This window comes from Ailuropoda melanoleuca, chromosome 5 (genome assembly GCF_002007445.2).
Source record: "Ailuropoda melanoleuca isolate Jingjing chromosome 5, ASM200744v2, whole genome shotgun sequence".
Lineage (NCBI taxonomy): Eukaryota > Metazoa > Chordata > Mammalia > Carnivora > Ursidae > Ailuropoda > Ailuropoda melanoleuca.
Genome location: NC_048222.1, coordinates 60,371,063 through 60,397,905, shown reverse-complemented (window position 1 = coordinate 60,397,905; position 26,843 = coordinate 60,371,063). Strand labels below are relative to the sequence as shown.

General features: G+C 55.5%; 2 protein-coding genes across 2 annotated transcripts in view; one reads left to right on the top strand and one right to left on the bottom strand.

Moving 5' to 3' along the window:
- The window catches only part of LOC109490984 (dual oxidase 1), an 11,329-nt gene extending 7,654 nt beyond the window's left edge, over positions 1-3,675 (top strand). Inside the window, 6 exon segments of the mRNA XM_034661711.1 lie at positions 67-245; positions 660-892; positions 1,140-1,298; positions 2,382-2,537; positions 2,782-2,910; positions 3,553-3,675. Of these exon segments, the coding sequence (XP_034517602.1) occupies positions 67-245; positions 660-892; positions 1,140-1,298; positions 2,382-2,537; positions 2,782-2,910; positions 3,553-3,675 (979 nt within the window).
- A 1,996-nt stretch (positions 3,676-5,671) lies between these two features.
- On the bottom strand, positions 5,672-25,812 carry SHF (Src homology 2 domain containing F). The gene is given in 8 exon segments (XM_034661030.1): positions 5,672-6,605; positions 10,182-10,301; positions 10,445-10,569; positions 10,572-10,624; positions 12,011-12,151; positions 13,948-14,154; positions 16,335-16,476; positions 25,280-25,812. Coding segments are annotated over 8 exon segments (1,476 nt in total). The 5' UTR covers positions 25,781-25,812; the 3' UTR covers positions 5,672-6,418.
- Between the last annotated feature and the right edge of the window lie 1,031 nt (positions 25,813-26,843).

The following is a 26,843-nucleotide window of genomic DNA, read 5'->3' as shown; positions in this document are numbered from 1 at the left end:
GGTGGAGGATGCAAAGGGCTAAGGCCCGAGTTGGCCACAGACACTGTTGTGGGTATGACTTGGTCTGAGCCGAATTCTTCACTCTATCCAGCTTATCATCCACGGCAGCTTCGGCCTGATCCAGCTGCCCCGTTTCCACATCTTCTTCCTGGTCCCGGCCCTAATCTATGTGGGGGACAAGCTGGTGAGCCTGAGCCGGAAGAAGGTGGAGATCAGCGTGGTGAAGGCCGAGCTGCTGCCTTCAGGTACCAGGCCTACAGGCTGTCAGGGACAAGCTGGGTAGTTCTGAGAAAGCCCACAGGGCAAGGGCAGAGCCTGGACCTTGCAATCCGCTGGTCTGGCCCAGTGGAGTTGGCAGGGGGAGCGATGAGGGAGCTGGCAAGCAAAGCTCTTGGCCAGGGGACCCGAGCCTCTCTCACAACAGAGGGAGGAGGAGCCCGGGCCAGGTTGCTCCTTTCCCTGCTGACCACCAGCACCAGTGCTGCGTTGCCCCTCCTCAGGGTGGACATGGCCGGAGGGGAGTAATGCCTTCTGATGGGGAGAGGCCTTGGCATATTCCAGAAGGAGAGCTGAGGCTGCAGGGGGGCAGGGGGACTTTCTGGAGGCCACAGGGTTGCTGGGTCCTGGATAGCAGCCTCCTGCCCACTTCCTTTCCTCAGGAGTGACCCACCTGCAGTTCCAGCGGCCCCAAGGCTTTGAGTACAAGTCAGGACAGTGGGTGCGGATCGCCTGCTTGGATCTGGGGACCACTGAGTACCACCCCTTCACACTGACTTCTGCACCCCACGAGGACACGCTTAGCCTGCACATCCGGGCAGCAGGGCCCTGGACCACTCGGCTCAGAGAGATCTACTCACCTCCAACGGGAGATGGCTGTGCCAGATACCCGAAGGTGACCGTCTGACACAGACCAGATGATACCTGCCCTAACATCCCCTTAGCAGGCCTTGGCCCCGCAGCCCCGGGTTACCCACTGTGTTCCTCCCCTCCCAATCCAGAGACTGGCCTTTCCAGGTAATGCCACGGTACCCCCTCTCTCCTCACTCCATAAACATACCTGCCTTTCCCTGCCTCCCATTTCTAGCTTCAGAACTATTGTGGTGGTGGAGCTTAACTCAAACCCACTCCTTCTCTGGCAGCTGTACCTTGATGGACCATTTGGAGAGGGCCACCAGGAATGGCATAAGTTTGAGGTGTCAGTGCTGGTGGGAGGGGGTATTGGGGTCACCCCCTTTGCCTCCATCCTCAAAGACCTGGTCTTCAAGTCATCAGTCAGCTGCCAAGTGTTCTGTAAGAAGGTGAGTGCCCTCTCTTCCTGCTGACCCCTGGCCCCTGGTCCCTATCACTGTGTCCATCTCTGCCTGTCTCTCCTGCCTCTATTCTTGGCCTGATCCCGGCAAGGCCCAGTTGGCCTGACCCCAGAGGGGTCTGATACCCTCAGACCCTAAAGAACAGAGCTGGAGAGGGGTAAAGAAACCCACTCTGTCTTACAGAGGAGGCCAGCCCCTGAAGGGAGCCTTGTCAGGTTGGGAGAAGGAAGGGAACACTTGGGGTGGGGCAGTGAAACCGGCTCTGCTTTCAAGAGGAAGAAGAGGGGAGGTGGCGAGGCAGGGCTGGTGGGCTGGGTTGGTTCCAGGAACATAGACCAGGCCCTCAGGCCCCCTCTATCCCGGGTCCCTTCACCCCAGCCTGGACCTGGTAACAGGCCCCTGCTTGTCTCTCTGGGCCTGGCAGGTGAGTCAGGGGCACAGGAACGCAGCAGGCAGAGGCCAAGCCCACGTACTGTCAGCATTCAGAGGGTGACAGGCAGCTCCCCTGCTCCTCTGTCCATGCCAGCTCTGCCTCTGCTTCTTAACCCACACAGCCCCACTTCAGCCTCTTCAGAAGTGGGAGGTCGGTCTCTCTATGGCAGTTTCTATCCCCCGGCTCTCTCCTTGAGCCCATTCCCATCTGCTCCAGGCAGCCAGCTGGGTCTTCCCTGAGGCTGTTCTGTCACATGCCCCTTAGTGGAACCCTATCCCTCTGGGCTAGGGTTGGTTGGGAGCCCAGCAGCCTGTGGAGGGCCCATTGCAGGGAGTGGAACGGCAGGCTCCGTGTGAAAAAGCTGCTTCCCACCCCATCAGACCTTCAGCTCACTTGACAAGTGTCCTTTTTCATCACCCCAGGTTGTCACTCCCTTCTATCTCTCCATGCCTGGGGTAACTCCATCTCCCACCCCAGAGCCTGGCCCTGGGGCCCCCCGCAACACTCCATTCCCCAGAGTGTCTGGGGAGAGGCACAAGCTGACAGAGACCGGAAGAGTTCTATTGCTGTGGGGATCCCTGGGATAGAGGGAGCCTGAGCTTAGCCAGGTCCTGAGTGCCCCCACCCCGTGTCCCCAGATCTACTTCATCTGGGTGACGAGAACCCAGCGGCAGTTTGAGTGGCTGGCCGACATCATCCGAGAGGTGGAGGAGAATGACTGCCAGGACCTGGTGTCCGTGCACATCTACATCACCCAGCTGGCTGAGAAGTTTGACCTCAGGACTACCATGCTGGTAGGTCAGGGACGGCCAGGCGGGGCAACTAGGTGGGTCGATGGGTTGGCTGGGTGAGGCTCAGATGGCCAGGGAAGGTGGGTGGACAGCCAGGTTCAGGCGGCAGGAGGCACAGAGATGGTAGTCCCGATTTTCAGTCTCCAGCTCCCTCCCCACCCCATTCTCTGTCTCCTGGGCTGCAGGCTGGCTTGGGCTAGGCACTGACCCTGACTGCCCTTGGCCTGACCTGCCTCTGTGCCCCCAGTACATCTGTGAGCGGCACTTCCAGAAGGTGCTGAACCGGAGTCTGTTCACGGGCCTGCGCTCCATCACCCACTTTGGCCGCCCCCCCTTCGAGCCCTTCTTCAAGTCCCTGCAGGAGGTCCACCCGCAGGTCAGTCCACCCCATATCAAGGTTCTCCTGGCCTTTATCACCTGAGGTCAAGCAAACCTCCCAACCCAGCTCCAGGAGAGAAGGAACTGACTGATAAGAACTCATCACCCAAGTGGGGAGAATGGAATGGAAAAACAGTAGCTGTCACTCTGAGGGGCTAAGGGGGGAAGCAGCAACAGGGACTTGCCACTTCTAAAGCCATGATGCCTGTCCAGAAGGAACAGCTCAGTGATTGAGCTCATCCTTACATAAACTCAAAGCTATTCTTACCATGAATACTGAGCCAGCCCTCACCCTAGATACTGATCTTTACCATGAACACTGGGCTAGTCACTGCTGTGGTAAATAATGGCCTAGCCCTCAATGAGACAGTAAGCTAGCTTTTAACTTGAACACTGATTAACCCAGCCCCTATCAGAAACACTGATCATTTACCCCAAATGCCTTGGAGAGGGTGGAGGTTGGACCCACACAAAGCAAGTCTACCAAAACTGAGCTAGACGCAAACACACCAAGCCAGCCCTCACCACACATGGTGTGAAGCAAACCTTTATCAGAAACATGGAAGGAGCCCCCACCAAGGACTCTTGCCTGTCTTTACATGAACACTGAGCTAGGCTTCACGTTTCCTTCCCCTAACAGGTCCGGAAGATTGGGGTGTTTAGCTGTGGCCCCCCTGGCATGACCAAGAATGTGGAAAAGGCCTGTCAGCTCATCAACAAGCAGGACCGGACTCACTTCTCCCACCATTATGAGAACTTCTAGGCCTCCTGCCCAGGAGCTCTTCCCATTGCCCAGCTGAACAGAGGTTTGGGCCCACACCTCGCTCTATATTTCCTATTTCTGACACTCTCTGCCTCCTCCCCATTCCTACCTCCTCAACCCTGGTCCAGGTGGCCATGGTCAGTCACCCCATATGGGTTCAGAGACCCCCAAGTGCAGAATGTCTCAGCCTGGAGAAGCGGGAGACACTGTCTAGGAAACGGAGGTTGGGAGGTAGGAGAGCTATTATTACTTTGGGGCAAAGTGACGCCTCTTCTTCCAAACTACAAAAAAGCCTCAAAAGACTGGAGCTGACAAGCAGTGTGTATGTGTACTAGGGGGCTGTGGGCCTAAGGACGGAGTGGGAGCACAGATGCTGGCATCTTGGAACTCCTCCCCCCAAACCTCCCCCTCCTCTAGGCTCCCCACTGTCAAAAGGGCTGGCAAATGCCTTGGGGTGCGGTAGAGGCTGGGCCCACAGAGAGAAATCTACAGGAACCCTCTCAGCATCCTAGCCTAACAGCATAACTGATTTCTCCCCAGTTTTTAAACATGTGCTGTAGTCAGAATCTGGCCCAATATCTATGTAGTGCTCCTCAGGCCTTGTCTCTTCTTCCTACTGCAGTAGGCTCCTTTACAAATAAACCACTTTTCTGCCCTCTGGTTTTTTTTTATTCTGCCCCAGGATGGGGGTAGGCACTGGCAAAGGAAGCTACTAACCAGCCAGCTCACCCAGGCTGGTGCAAACAGTGCTCTGAACTTGCCAGCATCTACCAAATAAAGGAACCAGCCCAAGGCCGAGTGCTTTAGCTGGAGACCCCTTTCCCAGCTCAGGGGCACCCTTCCTGACCCAGGGCCTCTCAGGGTGGCTTGTGTGGGGCCTGACCAGAAAGGGCAGAGAGAGAGAAGGGGTGGAGGTGGGCAGGGCACAAAAAGTGCAGGTGTGCGTGGCAGGACAGAGCAGGAGCCAGGGTTTGCCTGGCTGGCTCCAGGACCTCTGAGCAACACCAGTGGACCACCCGTGCCTCCATGGGTCTTCCAGGTAAAGAGATGAAAGCAAGGAGAGGGATGAGCACATCACCTGAACACTCTGAGCCTGTTTTCTCATCTGGAAAGTGACTCAGTATCCTCCAAGGTCTAGGGCAACCCTCTGAGGGAATTCCTAAAGCAGGGCCCAATTTCAAGTGAGCCTTTCGACTGTCCTCACGGAATTCTTACATTTGTCAGTTCACATATCCTCGATTTCGATAAAATAGCGGGGGTATTAGAAAATCTGAAATCCCATGATTGACCCTACTCCGGTTCTGTAAAGAGGCCCTCGGACTGCGCTCCCAGAGCAGCGGATGTTTGTTCAGCCCCGCGTGGAGCCCCGTGGGGGCAGGAGGGCGGGCCTGGAGTGGGTCGACAGCAGTTCGGACCGGCGGCGCAGGTGGTATGCCCGGGGACCGGGCCCACAGGCCTCGGCCGGTCCAGCCATGGGGGCGGCTGGGGCGTCTCCAGGGCCGGGGTCGGGTGTGGCCGGGAGCCCGTGACCCGCGGTTAGAGGCACGACCAGCAGGGGGCACCCGCGGACCACCCCGCCAGGCTCTGCCGCAAGTCCGAAGCCCCGGCCCGATGGGAGATCCGGGCCCAGACCTGCAGGCTGCAAGTCTCTAGGGGCCAGACTCACGGTCGCGGGTGGGGGAGGCGCGGCAGGCCCCGCTTCCTCTGGAAAGAAAACGCGGTCGGCCGCGCCAGCTTTCCCGCCTCTGCGGGTGCGCGGCTTCCGTGTGGCAGGGCCGCCCTCTCCCCCTCGCCTGGCGCGCTGCCTCTTTGTCTCTGCGCGGCTCCCCTCCTCCCAGACGAATGGCTGTTGGCAGGAAATTGGACGCGCTCTTGGGGAGCGGCCCTCTTTGGCGCGGCGGGGAGGGGGCGCCGCGCGGCCAGTCGGCTCCAGGTGCCCCCAGCCCGGGCGGGACCGGCGGGGGATGTTTTGACAATTCGTCAAGGGAAGGAACTTGATGCTTCGAAAGTGCTTTTCACAGCCGGCTTGTGTCTGCTCCAGAGCTGATTTATAAACAGAATCTGCACTCGCTTCGCCGCTCCCTCCCCCGACAGCCCGGGGGGCGGCGCTGGAGGCGCAGACGCGGCTGTGCCTGGCAGGACTGGGTTTATTTATTGCATCTGGCCAGGAGCCGGGGCAGCCCGGGGACTGCGCAAGTTCCCTCCGGCCCGAGCCCTTCCCCTCGTCTCCCCACCCCCGAGGCCATCTCCGTCCTAGGGGGGGTTCTGCCTTCCCCGATCCCCGCACCAGACTCTGAACGGAGCCCGCGGGTGGTTTAGGGTTGGAGGCGGAGAGATGGCCAGGGCGCCCCGCAGGCCCACGTCCTGCCCCGCCCCGCATTGACCCAGGCGGAAGGAGGCGGTGGGGAAGAGGGTCGCCACCTGTGCCCTAGGGGCGGAAAAGGCGGGGAGCTGCGGATCTTAAACTCCTCCGGAGACCAGAGGCTCTGAAGCCCCCTTCCTCCAGGGGCTGTCCTCTCTCCCCAGGGATTCCTCTGTCCTCCGCTCCAGACAACCTTTTACGCCAAGGCCCCAGTAGGCCTTCCCGTTTAGAATAAATTAAGGAATCTCCAGGTCCCACTCGATCTCTGGGAGAGGGGAAGAAAGACTTGACAGAAGATGTCCCTGGGAAGGGCCAGCGCCCTCAGCCAGGGGATGGGCACAGGCCTGGGTCCAGCTTTGTCACAGTGCCCAGGCCTCACATCTACAGAGTTCGAATGGCCACAGGATAGAGCAGGGACATGTGCTCGGCCCCCTTAATGGGCAGCTTGCGGCTGGCGTAGTGGTGTACGATTTCAGGGACGCTGCTGAAGGGTGGGCTGTTCTGGCCCAGCACGTACTTGTGTTCCTTGGTCCGGGACAGCTTCATGTGCATGAAGCCCTGACTGCTCCTGGGAAGAGGAGAGGAGACCCTGGTGAGTAGGGGCCCTCTCCAGTCCCCCTGCCCTCCCCCACCCCTGCAGCAAATGTGGTTGTTCTGAGCCAGCTGTGTGTGGAGGTGACTAGGGAAGGTGGAGGTCAGTCCAGAAAACACAGAGGAGGCAGAGGGGATTTTGTGAGTAGGTAACCGTAGGCATTGGCTTTGTGGTGAGGGCACTGGGTGTGCCAAGAATGTGTGTGTAGTGAGTGTACAGGGCTTGTGCAGGTGGAGCGACCACTCTCCCTGCCCCAAACCCTGGGACCCAAGCACCAGTGCCCTCCAACCTGTGTGGCCAAAGCTGGTCTACCCTCTCCATCTCTGAGCTGTGGGGGGATGACACCGGTGGGGGGCTCCTAGTGACTCATGTGGAGACACAAACATCCTTGGCAGGACAGTGTGTAGACAGATGTGACAACCGAGTGAATCTTGGTTAAGGCTTTCTCTTGCAGAAACCAGGGGAGGGGGTGAGCCAGCTGCTCTGGAAGTCCACCCCAAATCTGGGAAGGCTCAACTGCCTTGCCCTGGGGATATCCCTTTACCCTCCTGCTAACTGGGCCTTGGGCCAAGCCCCCAGCTCCTCTATCCCTTCAGCCTGGGATGACATCATCGGTGAGGTTGTAACTCCATTCCCTCCCTCAGAAAGGAAACGCTCCACTGCCTCTCCCAGCTCCCTGACACAATCCAGGAAATCCACATTAGTGCCTGGCCCTGCCCACAAGACAAGGACCCTGCTGCTCAGAGCTCTGGCTGGCTCCCAGCTGTCCGGGCACCCTGTCTTAGAAAGAAAGCATGGGGGTGGGGCCCGAGCAAGAACAGTGTCTGCCCGAGGTACCAGGCCTGGTCCACAAGCAAGGAGGAAGCAGTGTTTGGGGGAGCCCTGAAGCCTGAATACTTGTCTCTCCGGGCCAGAGCCTACCTGGGGACAAGTGCAGGGCTCAGAAACTAGTATGGGAGGTAGGAATGGTGAGGGGGGCCCTCATATGAGGTAAGGCTGACAAACCTCATTTTCCTCCCCTGCCTGGGTACAAAGAGGGCTCTGACGGGACCCATTTCACTAGGCCCACAAGTGAAGATGGAGAGTGGATGACTGAAGAGAGGAAAGGGATGACAGGAAAAGACAGTCCTTTATCACCCACCCTTCCAATTCCTTCCCTGCCCCAGGATACTGTGCCCTAAAGCCTGCTGGGGGCCCCAGGCTGGGTGTATGTGTGTATGGGTGGGGGCGGGGGGGTGGTGGGGGCATCCTTCTTCTGTAGGCCTGAGATAAGGGCTGAGGCTGACAGTGACCACACAGGCCCTGGGGAAGGGAACTAAGGGCCTGAGGAAAATGTGCAGTCCCTGGGGGTGGTAGAGAGGGGAGGCAGTGAGTAGTCCCCCTCTCCTGTCTGCCCTATGCCATGGCCCAGGCCCAAAACTGTGGGCAGCAGCTTGGGCCTTGCTTTCCCTCACCCTCTCACAGTTTGGAGACAACCCCCTAACCACAGTCCACTTGAGATAATCACCTCTCCCCAAAACTACATTATATCTTCTCCTTGAGGGACAGATCTGGCCAAAAAGGGCAATAAAGTGGCAACAAGCTTCCATCTGGATAACTGACCTCCTGGGATAAAGTCCCAAGCAGAGTCATTGCCCAACCCTCAGGAGCCTGGGTGGGACTAGCTGGGCCGTAGGGCCAGAGCTGACATGGCTTCTGGAGGAAGCTGTTTAATTACCAGTGAAAGCCCTTCCATTACAGAGAGCAGAGAAACCATAATTGTATTTCAGAGAAGCCATTTATATGCAAACGAGGCTCTGGCGGACAGATGCTGCTGGTGGGGCTAGAACAGCCTGGGCTGAAGCGGCATCCAGGCCTGCCTCCCCCTTTTACTCCCCAGGATAAGGCTGAGCCCTGCCCTGCTCCTTTCACGGAGCCAGACCCTTGCTGTCTCAGCCTTGGACTGTTCCAGACTTGATGACTGGTGGAGCAATGCAATGGAATAGTGCGGTTCTTATAGTCAGACTGAACTGAGCTGGGTCCAAATCCTGCTTTTGGCACTTTATTACCTGGTGGCCTTGAGCAAGTCACATACCTCTTTGTTTATTTATTTCTGTCTATAAGAAAGAGATTCATCTTACAGGTTGGTAGTTGGTTTGGAGAGGGTATATACACTGCTCAGCACACAGTAGGTGCTCTATGACTCTTAACTATTAAAGCAATACACATTTCTAGTGTTATATCAGATTTTTGACAGATGAACTTTTCCTAAATGCTCCTTTGATTTTATGACAATTGCAGAGTATGAGAGCTGCAAGAAACCTAAGAGGTACCCATCAATGCATTTTGCAAAGGGAGAAACCAAGGCCCAGAAAGGTTACATGATTTGCCTGGGGTCACAAAACTAGTTTTATTAAGCCCAAGAATAAAATTCAGGTTGTTTGACTATAGACTGGCATTTTCCCATTATCTTTTAGTTGAAGTTCAATAATTATCCTCAAATGTATCTGTTTAATAGTCCCAAATTTCTGTATATTGCATTTGTTTGAAGTGGGGGTATTCCTGTATTCTAATGCCCCTGAGAAATGTGGTAGGAGGTGGTACAGATGTCCCAGTAGTGATGGGGGGGGGATGTGAATGAACACACCATCTGACAGGATGCCATGTGGAGTGCAGGCTCTATCGGGCAGAACTCCTGGATACCAAGGGGAGGGCTGGCCATTCTGTTGGGAGGCCAATACTGCTCTGTGTATGTCTACTCCGTAGGAGGAAGGCTGATGGGAAGGGAGCACCCTGCCTCCCCCATCTTCCTGGATCCTTTAAAACTCAGTTATCAGCCACTAGCGCCCAGTCCTCCTGCCCACTTCTTCAGAGTGGACGATATCTTTGTGTCCACTGCTCCAACCTCCTCCCAGGATCCAGCCTCCACCTCCCCATGTAGAGCCCCTCAGGCAAAGTTCCTGTCTCCTTGCCTGTGCTTCAAGAACANAACGATAGCTTTGTGTCCACTACTCCACCCTCCTCCCAGGATCCAGCCTCCACCTCCCCATGTAGAGCCCCTCAGGCAAAGTTCCTATCTCCTTGCCTGTGCTTCAAGAACATTTGGACTGCCATTAATAAAGATGAAGGTGATAATTTATTTAGCACTTAGCACCATGTTAAGTGCCTCCCATATATTATTTCATTTGATCCTTCCCTATAAGGTAGATATTATTATTCCCCTACTTTATAAGTAAGAAAACTGAGGCCCAGAGAGGTTAAGGGGGCCCCAGGGCACACAGCTAGTAAGTGACATAAACTTTGGAGCTGGACACTGTAGCTTGACTGTTTCCTCTAATGGACTCTGAGCTCCTTGAAATCAGGGGAGGAGCCTCAGACTGCTCCAGGTCCCTAGGGCCTGGCCCAGAGTCAGCAAATGTTCATGGGGATGGAGTTCTCCCCAGCTTGGCTGGGCATGGGGAGAAGGTTGGAGTCTTCTCCTGTCCTGCTGGTTGTCTTCCCATGGATCCTCCTTGGTGCCATCCTGACAAGCTAATCCTGCCTAACGCAGGTAGTCGGCCCACCCCTACTCACTTGAGGGACAGGGAGAAATCATTCTTGCTGGTCTCGCTGTTGCGCACCAGGTAGCTGGCCTCTTTGCAGAGCCGGAGCAGGTTCTCGGCATCTGTTCGACTGATGGCCCCGTGGTACCAGCTGAGGACAAGAGAGAGGAAGGGGGCATCTCTGCTGGGTCCCTCGCCGTCCTGGCCCACCCGTTCTGGGTGTCCCCTGCAGGCAAGCCAGTGGCAGGAGGGGAAGGGAGGGGAGAGAGTCCCCAGCTGGACACAGACACTCACACCTGGTTTTCCAGAGGCAGTGCTGGGTCTGTCCACTCCCCAAGGGGGCTGCTGGGCTCCACGTTTAGGGGCTTGGCTGACTTGGGGTTCCCTGCAGAGAGTCGGGGAGGTAGCCGCCCCTNTGCCCCTTCTCCTCCCGGCCAGGTGACAGGCAGCTCTTCTCAGATCCTTCAAACTGGGCTGTGGGGAATATACCAGTCATAGACTCTGAGGACCCTAGAGATAGAGCCCTATAGAATAACCAGTGCTCCACCCCCATTTTCTGCCAAAAGGGGTCAAAGAAATGTTCTGGAAGGGTGGGACATGCTACTGGGCTTGACTGGCTGTGGGGACAGAATCCCGGGTCCACTCCCTGGTTGGGGGTGGGGCGCAGCCCTCCTATGCCGTACTGCCTACCAGTCCCTACGCTGTGGGAGGAGAGGGGAGAGAAGCAACATGACAAATCACTTAAACTTCTCCCTCTGGAGCAGCTGCCTGCCTTCCCCTATTCCATTCCCCCTCTGGGTGGCTTCAGCGCCGATAATATTGTTTCTTTCTCCTCCTCAGAGTTCATTACCGTTCTCCATATCACCCTGCCAAGCCATTCTGTAGAAGTGACTTATGGATTTGNATGACTTATCGATTTGAGAACAATTATCCGATTCCCCTTGGTGCCATCCTGACAGGCTAATCCTGCCCAAAGCCGCCAGCCGGCCCTCCCTTCCCCCCCCCAGGGTTGCTGTCCACAGGCTCCCTGCCCCCACCGGAGACACCCAGCTGAGGCGGCTGTGCCCTCCCAGACCAGGGCAGGCCTGACCACTGAGCCAGCACAAGGGAGGAAGCCAGTGGGTCACATGAGCACAGGCACACAGGGACAGGCAATAGAGACCCTCCTTTATCCTGCATTTACAAAATACCCCTCACNCGGACAGGCGATAGAGACCCTCCTTCATCCTGCATTTACAAAATACCCCTCACACTCGGGCACAAATGTACAAACAGGTGTTCACAAACACTTGGCTGCCCATTCTGTACAAAACTGAACAGAGATGAAGTGTTCAGTGCTTCCTTTCTCCTCATTTGGGCTTTTTCTCTCCTTGTAGCACTTTCAGGACCTTACTGTCTCTCAGTCACCAGATGCAAGGACCAGACCCTTCCCTTACCCGAAGGGGTCAGACACTTCCTATGCTAGCATCACCCCCACCTCAAGAGTTACTTGCACTGCCAAAGGATTGGGTCAGGCAAAATACTCACAAAGAAGTGAATTTAAANTGCCAAAGGATTGGGTCAGGCAAAATACGACACAAAGAAGTGAATTTAAAATGTGGATTTCTGTGGCATGGTGGGCAAGATATTTAGAAAGGGACTCCTTTAGGAGACACCTTCCCCACACCTTTGGGAGGAAGGAGGAATGTGTATTTTGTCCCTTCTTTCTTCCTCCAGGTTCTCCAAACCCTACCCCACTTCAGCTCTGCCAACACAAGCCCACGGGGCCTGAGGCGTGAGAGGACATGTCACCNCCAAGCCCATGGGGCCTGAGGCATGAGAGGACATGTCACCCTGGCCAGAAGCTCCCACAGGACCCACCGCTGCCGTCCTCCAGGCTGGGCTCAGGGAGGGGTGAGGCTGGACCGGAGATGTCCCTGTCCCCGTCAGGCAGGGAGGGGCTGCTGTCCAGCTGTCCCACCGGCGGAGGCCAAGGTAGGTCTTTGATGACCTTAATGTCAACTGGAGCCAGTAGCAGCAGGGAGAAGAGACACAGACAGGGACAGAGACAGAGAGACAGAGAGAGGCAGAGGTTGAGACACCAAAACCCAGAGCCAGGACACAGGATAGCCTAGAAAGGAGGAGGGTCAGAGCAGAGGCAGGGACGGCTTCTGAGGGGGGAGCAGGACTCTCAGAGGGTTGGATGGAGCCACAGTGAGCACACCAGGCTGCTTAGTCGAAGGGTGGGAGGCACAGGTAGCAAATAGCAGGAGGCAGAGTCTTGCCCTGCCAGCTGTGTGGGTCCCCTTCACTTGAACCCTCATAAGCCTCCAGGGCCCAAAAGGACCAGGAAAGGAGGAAACGAGGGACAACGAGCTGCCCTCATCTCCCTGCACCACACCCAGGTTCCCACAGCCTCCTGGCACCCTCAGACTTGCCGCCCTTCCTCCTTTTCCCCACGGCCTTGGAAGCCATGGGCAGTGAGACTGATAGCCCAGCTCCAGGCTGTCATGAATACTCCGATGTGGGGGCAGATGTTTTATTGAAATTTACCCCCAACACCCTCAATCNAAGGGACAACGAGCTGCCCTCGTCTCCCAGCACCACACCCAGGTTCCCACAGCCTCCTGGCACCCTCAGACTTGCCGCCCTTCCTCCTTTTCCCCACGGCCTTGGAAGCCATGGGCAGTGAGACTGATAGCCCAGCTCCAGGCTGTCATGAATACTCCGATGTGGGGGCAGATGTTTTATTGAAATTTACCCCCAACACCCTCAATCCCGAGCCCTGACAATTAAGAGAGGGATGCCACTGGTGGCTGCAGGGCAGCTAACCCGGTTTCCTAATGACGAGCATAGATTTTCCCATTAAGCAATCCAAACAGTATTGATTCTCCAAGGAGACTTCTGGAGATAAATGGCCCATCCTCAATGGTGCATGCTTTACAGGAAACAAATCAGAAACCTGTGGTTTCCTAGTCTGGCTGCCAGGGAGGGGAGGACAGGGCAGAGAGCTGAGTCCGGCTCCAGGATGAGCCCCTTGCCCAAGGAGGGTTGAGGGGGCCCTGGGAGTGGGGGTGAAGTCGAATGGCATTTACATCCTTTATGTTCTCACTGAATCAAGAATCCAAGAGCTAAAGCACTCTCCAGCCTCTCCAGGCTGTAGCAGCACCCACTCAGACCACCAACACACACCTTCCCAGGTGGGACTCCAGGCCTGGGATAGGCGCTGGGGTGCTTGGTACAGGAGAAACCTAACCCTCATTCAACAAAGGGGATGGGGATTTCTCACAGCCTCCCTCTCCCCACCAGTTCCTGCTCCTCAGAAATCCCCTCCGGGGCACAGGTGTCCCTGGTCTGGCACAGTCTGCTACTGGGAGACACAGCTCTCTGATTCAGAGCTGGTTCTCGAAAGGTTACACACACAGCCATTTTCCTTGTCTGGGGGTGTTAAATGCCTTCTTTTGTTAAATGTTAAGTATTTAACATATGTCACAAGTTTTCTCATTTTATTTGGAATTTCTTTATTTTAAAATATGCCCTGTCTCCCAAAAGATGGAAGTGGCCTAAGCCTCTTGGCCTCTGAAAGGTGGTGATGCAGGGAGACCCTTCATCCTCCTGTGCCCGTTCCCTGACCCTGCACACAGTGCTGCGCCCACACTGCCCAATTCACCAGTCTCTGTGATGCACTCAACCGTGCTTCCCTGGAGCCCAGCTGCTGGGCCTCCCCCAACCCCTGGGGTCCGCTCCTGCCACTCCCCTGGGCCTGGAGAGCTGTTTAGAGGCCCCAGCAGACCCACCCTGCCCACCCAGGGGCTTACCTGCAAAGGCTTTGGAAATCCGCTCCTTCTTCCACTCCCAGGGCTGGTCATACTCCTCAGGGGGCCTCTCGTCATCCTCTGGCAGCCGGGACTCCCGGGGCCAGGGGGCCCCCTCACCCTCTGGGGTGGTCCCCTCCTCCTCTGGCTCATAGGGCGTGTCATATAGAGGCAGGGGCTGAGCTGCTGTCTCCTTGGAGCTCCGGATCTCTGCCAGGGCAAGGCAGAGGGGGAGGTATGAGAGCATCCCTGGCTGCCTTCCTCAGGTCCTCTGGCAGCACCCTCAGAAACACACCAAGCCTCCTTCAGAAGAGATGCCACTGGCTTTGGGGGCGCAATGGCCAGACATCTGGGGTCCCTTGCCCTTAAAACACCTCTGGGGTTCCAAAAGCATGGGATCCAATGGAGGCAGGGGCAGAGAAGCACCAGAGTGAAAGACAGAAAAAGATCCTTATGTGGCCAGCAAGGGCTTAGGAAATGAGGCTTACATATTTTGGAAACTGAGGCAGGGTCCTCTCCTAATGCACCTCCTTTTGGCTACACAGCTCCAATTCTTCCTTTGCAACCCAAGCAGTATCACGTGACAATCAGAAAATCCTTCTTCTTTGCCCAGATACTCCTGATCACTCCCTCCTTGAAACTGTCCCCTCTGACAAGTCATTTTCATGGTTGTCCTCTCCCATCACCCTTGGACTCTTCCCCTGGCTCCTCTCTCGGTCTCTGTTCCACAGAACCAGGTCTTAATTCGCCCACATCCTTGCCCAGTCTCATGGTACCCTATACACTTACGGTTACCATCAAGATCTTTCACTTTGATGTTTCAAACTTGCCACTTTCCCCAGAAGTTCTTCTAGTCAGTTCTGTGATTCCCTTTTTGGGATTGTTGACCCCAGTGAAAATCTAATAAAAGCTATGGGGCTACTCCCCAGAAAAATGTGCAAATTTCCACATACAATTCCAGGGCATTCATGGGCCTCCAAGGGGTACACACCCCTCTGATCTAAATAGGGCAGTCACCCTCCCACTTTCTCCTTCTCTGTCCACTACACTGCTCTCCTTGGTCCTGGCCCCCATTCATCGTCTAAATTCCATCTGTTCACTACCAGTACCCGATGACTCTTACCCTCGTCTCTCCACATCTAGATTACTACTAGGGTGAACCTCCACTCTCCCGGCTCACGTTTCCATGAGCTCCGTGGAAGAACACTCCTGACCACTCTGTGGCCCCCACACCTCTCCCAAGGAGGGAGAGCAGCTTATCTGATCACCCGGAGATGCTCGCTCTCTTTCTCAGCTCTGCCTTCTGGCTCTTTCTTCTCCTGGCCCCCGTGAGAGGGCTCACAGCTGTGCCTCATGGCCCAAGCCTGAGTGGGCAAGTTTAACTCTCTGAAGTATTAAGTAGCCCATTGTGGAGACATAGCTAAGTCATGTTCTCCAATCTATTTTATCAGTAATAAAACTGACATTCTTATCTTCATCAGTCTGTTACCTTAATTTGACTTCTCCATGATCTCCAACTCAGGAGGGGAAGAAAGTGGTGTTAATTATTTCTCCCTTAAAGCCTCAGCAATTTCCACAACTGCTAACTCATCTTTCTGATGCCCAGTTCTTCTGGTCTGTACACCGCAGCCTCGATAATCCCCTTAAAATGCCGTATTTATCCTGTTTCTGTCTTGTTCGAGAATTCATATTAGTTTTCCTCCTCTTCTGGAGCAAGTCCAAATGCCTCGTTCCAGCCTTTGAGGCCCTTCACTGCCCCTTGTGGCCCCTCTCATCTTGGCTCCTCAGTATGCCCAACACTAAAACTGCCCCTGAGCAAACCTTCCTTTCATCCTGCCTTGGACTGACTCACCCCTGTCCTCCTCTCGGATCACCCACACTCATTCTTTCCCTGGATCCTCTCTTGACCTCTGCTCTGCTCCCCAAGACCAGCTCTTATTCATTGTTGTCTGCCCCCACTCCTTGGCAGGCTTGCCCTTCTAGAGCCATGTGGTTCCAATTGCCATAAAGATGTTTCACTCTGACATCACATCATCTCAAGTTCACCACCTTCCCTAAAGTAAGTGATTCTCTTTTTGGGTTCCATGACTCCCTGTCCAACCACTATCCTGCCCTTCCTGACTATCCTAACTCTATCTGCCTGACCTTTGGTCGCGTGGCCTTCTCTGCCACCTCACATCTCAGGCACCACGAGTCATTGCTCCTTCTCCAAAATGACTCTCTTGAAGGCAGTGGCCAAGGACCCAAGGTGGTCCATGGTGGACCCATGGTCTCCAAGGACCCACTAAAGGGATCATGGAATCACTCCTTAGTCTTGTGGGTCCCAGAGCCTGTTGTGCAAATACCCAGGCTTCAGAGAGCAATCCCCTAGCCCTGACTCCATCACGCACCAGCCATCATCTTTTGGGCCTCATAGGGCTCCATGTAGCCATCATTTTCAGGGACCTTCTCTGGGGCTCCTGAAGCTCCTGCTGGGCCTTCACCAGTCTCCTGAACATCAAATGGGTCCGCGTAGTCTTCGAGGATTGCCAACTGTGGGAAGACAGTGAGGAGAGCAGGCTTCAGACATCTGAGAGACAGCTCTGCTTCTCCCCAGATGCTTTGTCCATGGGAGTGAGTCCTGGAGAGAATGTCTTAGACCCAGAGCCCGAGGTATCCAAGGGCAGGCTCTGAGCTTGGATGGGGACAAGCTCTGGATCTTCCTCTGCGGAGTTCCCCTACTAGGCTGCCAGCAGAGTGGCAGATCTACCTTTTCTGTTACTTTTGTGCCTCTGGGCCATCCCTTAGGTTAAACAGCCAGGATGAAACTCTGAGCATTAAGGCCTGCCTCAGTCTGGGTCTAGGCAGGGCAACAGAGGTGTTTAACACCAGATGGTTCAACAGAGGGAATTAATTCAGAGCTGGTTACAAAGGTGTTGGAGGAATTCAAAGAACAAGTAGGGAATAGTAGGCAACTCAGAGATTAATTCGGTCCATGCCCACAAGTGCAATCCCAGATGCTGAAGAAAGAAAAATTTGCTGACCAGCGAGAAAAGAAAAGCCAACTACTCACTTTATGGCACAGTTCTGCTGGTTTTTCCTCAGAACATTCATCGGCATGTCATATGTGTATTATTATATTCATTTTAAGGAAATGGAGGCTCAGGGCAGGTAGAGAACAACATGCCCAAGACCATTCCACATAAGTGGAGGAACCCAATTGGAACTTATGTCCTTTGTGCAATATTATGCTGCCAACCAGCCCCCAGTGGGGATCTTGGCCCTTCTGGGAGAAAGACCACCTTAGGACAGCCCTGAAGAAAGCCAGGGTTTGGGCTCTGCTGAAATCCCCTGGTTCCTGGAGGACAAGAACAGGAAAGGCGTAGCCTTGATCCTCCACATCCCACACTGCCCCTTTCTCCCTCACAAGTGGTTCATGACCAACCCTCTGTCCCTGCTCCAGTCAAGGCAGAGCGACCTGTAAGCCACACACCCTGAGGAAGAACTCAAGGTGCTCGGGCGGGGTGCAGCTGAGGACAATAGAGCCTTTCTCCAAGCTGGGCACAGGCTCCTCGAAGGGGGGAGGCCAAGGTGGAGACAGAGCCCAGCCCACCCAGGGCTGCCAGCACCTCGGGGGAAGCACTGCACACTGAGTTGACAGGCATTGACAGGAGGTCTCCGGGGCCTGCGGCATGAGGAGGGGTCACTCCTGCCTCTTCTCCATCCTTGGGTGGAGGCTTTGGGTCTGGGCCAGATCAGGATTGTGGGAGCCAATTGAGCAGGGAGGCTATGGGGGCTGATTGCCTGCCCACCACAGAGACTCCTCCTGCATGTTTTTTGAGCCCCCCCACCGAGTCCCTCTAAGGGTCCCTGAAGCACATCCCAACAACTCCTACCATCTCCCCTTCAGTTCTTCAGCTCCCACCATGTTCCACCTTGTTCCACCCAAGCCCCCCAGCTCCTTCATTTCCCTAAATCTCTACCTGCTTCTGAGAAGACCACTGCCATCTCAGGTCATACCATCCCCAANCACCATCTCAGGTCATACCATCCCCACCATCAGATCATTCACTAGCCTAGAGTTCTTGTTGTTTCTGTTTCTCCAGCTCTAATAAGCACCTGGCTCACAGTAGCTACTAGAAAACTGTTTCTACTAGATCACTGCCTATCTCCCGTTGGAGCCCTCCACCCCTAGTCCTCTTTCCTCCAGGAAGCAGAGAAAAGAAACCCACTCCCACCCCTAGCTGCTTCCTCCCAGGCCAACTAGCACCCACAGCCCCACCCACCAGACCAGGGGGGCTCTGGAGTTGGCAGCTGGCACTCAGCCCCACGCTCCTATGTGGCAGCTACTTAACAGTAACTGAATCAATGTGCGTGCTCTCCTTAAATGGTGTAATGCCCACAAGNGCAAGAAAAAGTCCAAAGTTAGAGGGATTTAAAGAGTCCACTTTCCTCTTCGGTTTCTCCCTACGCACCTCTGTTACCTGCAAGTTCTGTGCTGTGTCTTACCAAAAAACCTTTCTGTCTGCCTGGATTAGATGATTTTCTTTCTTCAGAAAGCCTCTCCATTCTCCCCCCAGGTGTGCTTAGGTGCCTCTGTGCTGGGCTATTATTACACTGTGTAGCAAATACTTGTTTTATCATGTCTTCCTGTAGATCATGAGCGTCCTGAGGGGAGGAACCGTGTTTACTGCTAAATTCTCAGTGCCTGAAAGGGCCCACTAATTGTTAAATTAGTTCACATAAAGCAGGAAGAATGGACAAAGGAAGCACTTTTCCTTGTTTATTCACAAGAGGAGGCATCATGAATCCAGCGGGGGGATGGGGAGGCACTGAGTCCCGGGAAGCTGCTCAGTGAGAAGTGCCCGGCCCAAGCCCCAGTCCCCCCAACTCTACAGAGCCCCCCCTACCCCAGCCCTTCCCTGACCAAGCCAGTGCCCTTCCCACTGGAGTCCCGGGCTGGACTTGAGCTGTGACCCCCCCCAGGCCCAGCACGGGCCTCCCTGGGGCTAGCCCACGGTGCCTGTGGGCAACCAGGTGGCAGNTCCCAGGCTCAGCACGGGCCTCCCTAGGGCTAGCCCACGGTGCCTGTGGGCAACCAGGTGGCAGCTCTGTGGGCAGCTCAATGGCTCCTCTGTTCCATCCCTGACTCCACACCCTGCTCCAGGAAACCCTAGCCCCCCGCCCTGGGCGGGTCACCCAGAGGAGCCACCCACAGGGCCGGGAGTCAGGAGCAGCAGCAGAAACACCTGCTGGGAAGGTTGGCAAGAAGGGCACCCACCCTGGGCACATAGGATCCCTGTCAGAGGCCAGGGCTGCCTTCCCAGTGGTTTCTAGGTCACGTGAGGAGGCGAAACTGCTCTGTGGGGGAAAGCTGCTTCTGCAGGCTTCTGACACCTTTGCTCTATCCTGATTTATTTTGTTTATGGGACCTTTACCTGACTGTTATACTCACTGTTGTATACCACATCCATCACAGGGCCTGGCACAAGGTAGGCGCTCAGTGCACATTTACTCGATGCTCCAAAGGTCTCCCTCTCCTCAGACTCTATCTTCTGGAGTGACACAGACTCTCAGATCCCCATTCACCCCAACTCTGACCACTCTGACAGACCAGGAGCTGCTGTGGGAGCAGGCTGTCAGGAGAACCAACATTTGAATGGGGAGCAAAGCCTCTGGTTCAAGGGCAAAAAGGAAGAACTGGCAGGGAAGGCACCTAAAACCAGAGCTAATATTTAGGCAAACCCTCTGGTAGACAGAACGCTACTGAAAGGCTGAAATCCTTCCAAACTAGTAGGCAAGTAGCTGCTGCTCAGAGGTCCCCTTGTCCCCACGCCTCCTGCCAACCAGATCCCCTCCCTCCTGCCATCTAGCAGGCTCCAGACCTGGCTCTTGTGCTTGTTCCAACTGGGCAGTGCCCCTCCCAGAGCAGCTGTCCTGCTTTGACTCTCCTTCCTGCCTCAGCCTCTCCTGAGATAGCTGGCAGGTCCACCATCTGGCATGACCTTCCGCTCTGCAGCTGGGCCCTGTTAGGAGTTCCTGACCCCACCCATGGGGCTTGCCAGTCCAAGGGGAACTAGGAGGGGGCACATGTTACAGGATTTGGGCTCTGCAAGGTCCCCAAAGTCTACCCCTGTCTCTTTCCTCCATGTCTTCAGTTGACATTGAATGTCTGGAAGCCTCTGGTTTTTCACCTGTAGAATGGGGATGGTATTAGTACCTGTCTCATAGGATTGGGAAGAGGACAATGAGTGTTAAACTCCTTAGTTTGGAGGCTAGAATGGAGTCAGTGCTCGATAGATGTTAGCCCTGCTGCTGATCTCTTCTATTCAGACGCTAAAGCCCAGAGTTTGGGTGCTTGACAGGGTAAACAGACGGCATCAATAGAGACAAGACTGCGACCCAGGTCTCCTGACTCTCAGTGCCTTGCTGCAGATTTTCCAGACAACTTGGGAAATGTAGCATCTTCTCTCCTCTACTTGTAGATTTAAAATACACTTTAGCATGTTAAAGGCTCTGAGAAATCGTGTAGCAAAGAGAGCTGTCTAATTTTGTTTAACTCAGCATTTCTCCAAAGTATTTAACCATGAAATCCTTTTTCTGCTGCAAGTCTGTAAGTTTTGGAAATGGTATACTATTTACCTTTCCCAAGATCAAACTTTTTGCACCCTCTGTTCCCACTTACTGCAACACCCTTCCCAATTTTATCTGCCATGGAAACTCCACATGAAACAAATTTGTTATCACCTTTTTCTAAGTACAAAGAAATGTCATGCTTGTAAGACATTCGAACATCACAGACACACAATGGATGTCGACAACCCTTTTAAGGTGTGTCTGGGGCCACCTCAGGACTGGGTGGCTAGTGCTGGCCTTCAGGTTCAGGAAATGGTGAACTCAGCACGGAATGCACTCTTCATTCCTTCTCTGAGTCTCCTTCCCGTGCTCGGTGAACACCTCCCATCTCCTGTCTGCAGGGCTCCCCAAAGGTGCCATGGTCCCACGGCATGGTGTCAGCAGCCAGTCTGCCTTCAGGCTGCCTGGCTGTGAACCTCAGCTCTCCTACTTACTAGCTGTGAAACCATGCAAATGTGATCCAACACTCCTGTGCTTCAGTCTCCCTATATATCACCTGGGGATAATAACAGAATCTTCCTCATAGGGTTGTTGTCAGAAGCTACTGATCTAAAACACATCGGCTGCTTCAAAATGGTACCAGGCACACGGTAGGTATTAGGTAATTGTCTGCCATTATATCATTAAAGACGAAAAGACCAAATTTCTGGGTCCTCCAGGAGCTCACAGTGACAGCCACAAAGCAAACTCCAAAAGAGTTAAGCACCTTGAGGTGCTGTGAAGCCCCGGGGCTGCACCCCAGACTCTGGAGGCAACGCACGCTCACTGCATGCAGGGACTGGGCTCCCCCTCTGCTCTCGCATGAATAGCGTCCCACTGGTTCTGCGGGGAGGGCAAGCTGGAGGGGGCAGCAGCTACCCTTCCAAGCCCCAGGCCCCAGCCAGCTGCTCTCACCCATGTTCCCCAGCACCCTAGCCGTTACCAGCTCCCAACAGGTGGAGTTCCAGGGCTGAGGTGTCACTGAGTCACCGACCAAGCCAACAACCTGCAGATGCCTTCCTGAAAGAGTGCCACAGCGTGAGAAGGCGGCAGTGGGAAGAGTGAACGGGCCTGCCATAAAATCCCCTGGTAGCCGCAGGCCTCAGCAGTAGCCCCCCAACCCCGGCAAAGCACCAATGGCAGCAAAGATGGCCAACCCAGGCCCCAAAGGGTTAAGAGATCTAACCAGTCCACAAAGGTCCCTTCACTGGGACCCTTCTCTTTTCCTCCCTCTGCCTCCCTTGGAGGACATGTGCAAAATAAACAGATCAGAATTCCAGACTCAGTGGAAGTCATAAGAAGAAAAATTAAAGCAAGAACAAACTCAAAAAAGGCAAGGACCAAGTCTTCTAGGTGGTGAGTCCCTTTCAGCGCCCAGGCCAGTGTCACTTAATGCTATAGAAATCCTGGCACGATCCTGCAGCAGCAGCCCCTACTTGCCCTCCTGACCCTGAGGCAGAGATGTCTTGTTTGACTTCAGACACCCTCAATGTCTCTTCCCTTTCCTCTACCTGTCTTTTCACTTGTTTCCAAATTTGGGCCTGGAGGATCCAAGTCCACGTGGACACCATGTATGAGGTGTATCTATTTTTTAAAGTTCTTGATATTTTGGGCCCTATGAACCCCTGTGAGAATCTGGGAGCTCTGAGCCTTTTCCCAGAAAAATGCTCATGCACCCAAATATTTGCACACAATTTCTGGAGCTTCATGAACCCCAGAAGCCTCTCCATGAGCTAAGAACAAGAGCCCTAGTTTCAGAGCATACAGGGTGCCTGTCTTATTGTTCACATCATCTCTTTCTCTGCCTCTCTGTCACTCACACACACACACACATCTTGGCAGGATAGAGGCAAAGGACACACTGTGCAGATGGTCACAGGCAGCTCAAAGCTTCATCCAATTAGGGCCCCTTCCCCATACCCATCCCCCTTTCCTAATTAGATCAGGTTTTTCCTGTTGAAGATCTGAGAAAAGGGAGCAAAGCGAGGAAGGCTCCATTCTCTCACCCCTCTGCCCAAAGTGTGGCCTGGAGGCCAGACAGGGCCCAGCACCATGAGGGAGTTCTTCCTATGGCCAGATGGCGAGGCCCTGCCTGCCTGGTTCAGGGTGTGGCTCCTGCTGCTCCCACACCTGCCCTGCCAGTCCTGCCCAGATGGCCACCCTTGCCCCCTTGCCAAATGCAGCAGTGGGTCTCAGGGAGGGCCAGTAGCCAGAGCCCTGCATGGGGAGGTCCTCTCAGGGCCCTGTCTAAATCCCCATTCTTTCCTGTCCCCCACATTCACTTTCCACAGGGCTCATTTCTCCTCAATCTTCTCATTACAGAAGTATTTCCACCCATTTCATCAAACCTCATGACCCAGGCCCTCTCACAGGGTTCTGACCCACCCACCCACTACTGGGCTCCAGAAGAAGAAGGAAAGTGGCCCGGCCTAAGGCACATCCTGGTCTACAGTCCCTATCTCACCTCAGGAAGTGACCCCAAAGCAAAAAGCCAAGAAGACCCGCATGGCTGGGAGGAGAGAAACAGAGAATCAGGACAAAACACTTCACAGAACAGAAACTCCAGCTCAATGGGCCAGCTCACCGTTCAGGCATAGCAACTTGGGTTTAGGATAAGGGGCTAAGGTACCTAGCGTGGACTCTTCCTAAGGGAAGACTCTGGGATCCCCCAAACTCTGCTCCTAAATGAGTGGAGGTGCTTGCTCTCAATGGTGGGAGGCTCCAGGTCAGGGCCCGCAGACAATGTCCCTGCCCCTGAGCCAGTTTGGATGGCATCCTGGATCCTTCTCATCACACCCACTGAAGAAACCACAGATTGTGCAGCTCCTGGGAGATCCTGCTGGATTTCATTCCTGTCCCTGCAGCTGACAAAGGAGTCAGACACCTCTTGGCCCCTAAGATCTAAACAGCCCACAGATCACAGAGCTGACCCAGGTTGAGGCATGGATGCCCTCGGTGAGAAGAGGGTGTGGATCACCCACGGTCATGTGGATGCAGCCCCTTCCTTGGGAGTCTCTGTGGGGAAATGTACAAAAGGGAGCTGTAGTTAAGGGAGTCTCTGACCTTCGGGTCACCCTAGCAATGGACAGTCACCATTCAATGGACGTATTTCACTCACCCCTTTTTATGCTAAGCATGTCAGGCACTTGGGAAATACAGACATGAGGAGGACAACGGTCCTTGTCCTAGAGGAGCCCATGGCTTGGGGGGCAGCCTGTTAGGCCATTCCAAGACTGCAGAGAGGAAGGCCAGGGAGAGCTCAGGCCCATGTGCCAATGGGCAGTGGTCAGGGAGAGGACACAAACTGGTCAATAGTAAGCACAAGGCCTAATAATGCTCCCTCTGCCTCATTGCCACCACCACCATCACATCACCCAACAGTGGGGGACAATGAGGAAGGAGAGGAGCTGAAGGACGTGATGAAAGCACAGTCTCCTTCGGCAGGCTAAGGATCCTGGCCCAGGATGGGCAGTCATGCCCCATGGCAGGAACTAAGGGATAAATAATTCGCATTCCTGAGGCTTCTGCTCTGACCCTAACACATCTCTCTACACAGGAAATCGGGTGAACGGCTCTCTCTCCACTGAAAGCCTCAACACTGGAGCCAATGGATTCAGACAGCAACTTTGCTCTCCCATCAAAAAAAACTGTGTTCTCTGCTGAGGAAAGGGATTAAGCCCCAGGGCTGAGCTTCCAGGGATGTGTGAGGAGGGGACAACAGAGTCAGGGCAGCCCACAGAGTCACTGTCATGGAATTTAGGACTAGAGGGACCTGGAGATGGCCTTCAGCTATCAAGGAGGGATAAGGCTGAAATGGGGTTGGGCAAGGGATGGCTTCTCCACCAAGGGCCTCTGAGGCACAGTGGATGTTCTCCAGAACAGTGAATGCCCAGCTTTCCCTTCATCCCACACTTCAGGTCCCCCAAAGGCTTTAGCCTCCCTCAGAATGGACCCAGGAAAGGGGAGGCCAGGAAGGAGACAAGTGGGCTCAGCCGTTCAGCCCCTTCTGGGCAACAGGTTCTAAGCACTGACTGCCCCCATACCTGGGGGGACAAGGGCAGTACTGCAGGAGTGGGCCTGCCTGGACCTCAATGGTCAGTATCCTTGGTGAAGAGCTACATACTGCTTATTCTGGCTTCCTGAGAACAACAGTCCATGTGGCTCCCGTACCACTGGGTAAGGCAAAGGCCAGGTCTTGCTGTATCCACCGGGAGAAACCCCAGTCCTCACCTCCTTCCTGGGGCTCCAGCATCTGCAAGGATGCTTGGCCTCCCCGAGGAGGAGGAATGGAGCTTTGTGCTGCCTCTGCCCTGGGGGGAGGGGTCAGAGATCAAAGGGCAGGGAGCTACTGCTCCCGGACGGCAGAAAAGCCATAAACTGGCATGGGGTGGGGGGTGTTCAAATACCGTTAGAAAAAAGCTCGCTATTAGGCCCCGGGAGGAGGCGGAGGACTGAGATGAGGCGAGGAGAGCCCGTGAGGAAGAGGGTCACTAGTCCTGGGGCGATAACAGGGACAGAAGCAGAGTTTGGGGCACACGTCCCAGATTAGTCGGTCGAGAATTTGAACAAAGGTGGATGAAGGCTCCGAGTCCCCGGGTCAAGGATTAAGATCTTGTCCGCCAGGAACCGTGACATTGAGGGGCCCAGGCCCGCCCCGGTCAGGCCACCTTTGTCCTTCTCGAAAGCCCCAGACCTCCTGCCACCTTTCCTCCTGGCCACCCCCGCCCGGCGTAGCACTTACCCTGTCGCTGCTGGCTGGGGGTCCAGAGATCCGTTCCTCGGGAGGGGGCGCTGGGGGGCCAGGGGTCTCAACCCGAATAAGGCGGTGGGGAGGCGAGCCGTGGCGCGGGGGCGGCGTGGGGCCGGGGACGGCGGGGGTGGCTGGGGCAGCAGCGGCGCTGGACGGCCCCCCAGAGTAGGGGTCTTCGAAGTCGCGCTCCCTCTGCAGCCGGTAGGCGGCCAGGATGTCCGGGGGTGGCGCAGGGGGCGCGGCCGGGGAGGGTGCGGGGGGTCGGTAGTCCGGCTCCGGGGGCGCCGGCTTGCCGCCACCTCCGCCGCCGCCCCCCCCGCGGAAGCCCAGGTGCTCCCGGAGCCACTTGGCCACTCCGCCACTGCCGCCCCCTCCAGGGCCGGCTCCCGCTCCCCCGGCGCCCCGGCGCGACCCCCCCGGGCCGCTCCCCGCGCTCCCCTGCGCCCGCTGGCCCGGGCCGGAGCCCGCCGGAGGAGCTCCGCTCAGTAACATGGGGCCAGCCAGACTGAGCGAGGGGAGCTCTGTGGCCGGGCGGGGGGCGGGGGCGGGGGCGGAGCTCCGCCGGGCGGCGGGAGGGGGCGGGGCTCGTCAGTAACAAGGGAGGGGCGGGGTTCCGCTCCCTATTGGGGTCTCCCTCCCCCCTCCAGGGAAGAGAAGAAGGGGTGCGGGTTTCCAGCTGGTGTGGACGCGCGAGAAGTAAGTGGGCGACCCCAAGGCAGGGGACGAATCCTGGCCTGAAGGTGAATCCTCCACGTGTCCCCACACGTGCCCCCGTGGGGGCGCACCTGTCTCCATCTGTTTCCCCTCCCCAGCTCGCAGCTCACGCGCGGCGCCTCACACTCCTGGGTTCCCAGCCCTTGGACGCTCCCGTCCCTTCCCTCCCTTCCCCCAGGGCCTCCTAACTGGGAAATATCCCAAGAGGAAAAGCTTGGGAGGGCGAGAGAAGGGGCGGCTCCGTAAAATGTGTCTAACAATCCCCTCTCTTCTGTGTACCATGGGAGCCCCACCTACCTCCTCCCATCCAACTGCTCCCACTGCATTGCTTCCCAACCCAGGCAGGCACATCTCACATCACAGATAATCAACTCCCTAGTGACACCCACTTCTCCCGTGTCGTTTCCACACACACCCTCCTCACATGCAAACAGCCCTCACACGAACGCCTCCCACCCACTGGCACAGCCTCTAGGAGCAGGCCCACCCGGCCCTGACGGCAACGTGCACACACGCAGAAATCCCTTCAAGTCAAATCCCAGGTTTCATTGTCAGTCAGATTAGTGACAGAATAGAAACAGACAAGTCAATAAATCAAGTCTAGCAACAGTTCCAATGTTGTCTATCACAAACCCCTTATCCTCTCGAGGCTCAGATGCTCAAGCGGTAAGCATTTTTGTCTTAGAAATAAAGCCAGTTTCTCCGCAGAAATAATGTAGCCCTGAAGCAAACGCCAACATTTGCTTTTGGCTCTGCTGGGAAGGTAGCAGCTTCACCTCATCATCATCCCCCCCAGGCAATGCCTCAGAGTCTATCTCACCCTTGGGCTCATATCTGCCAT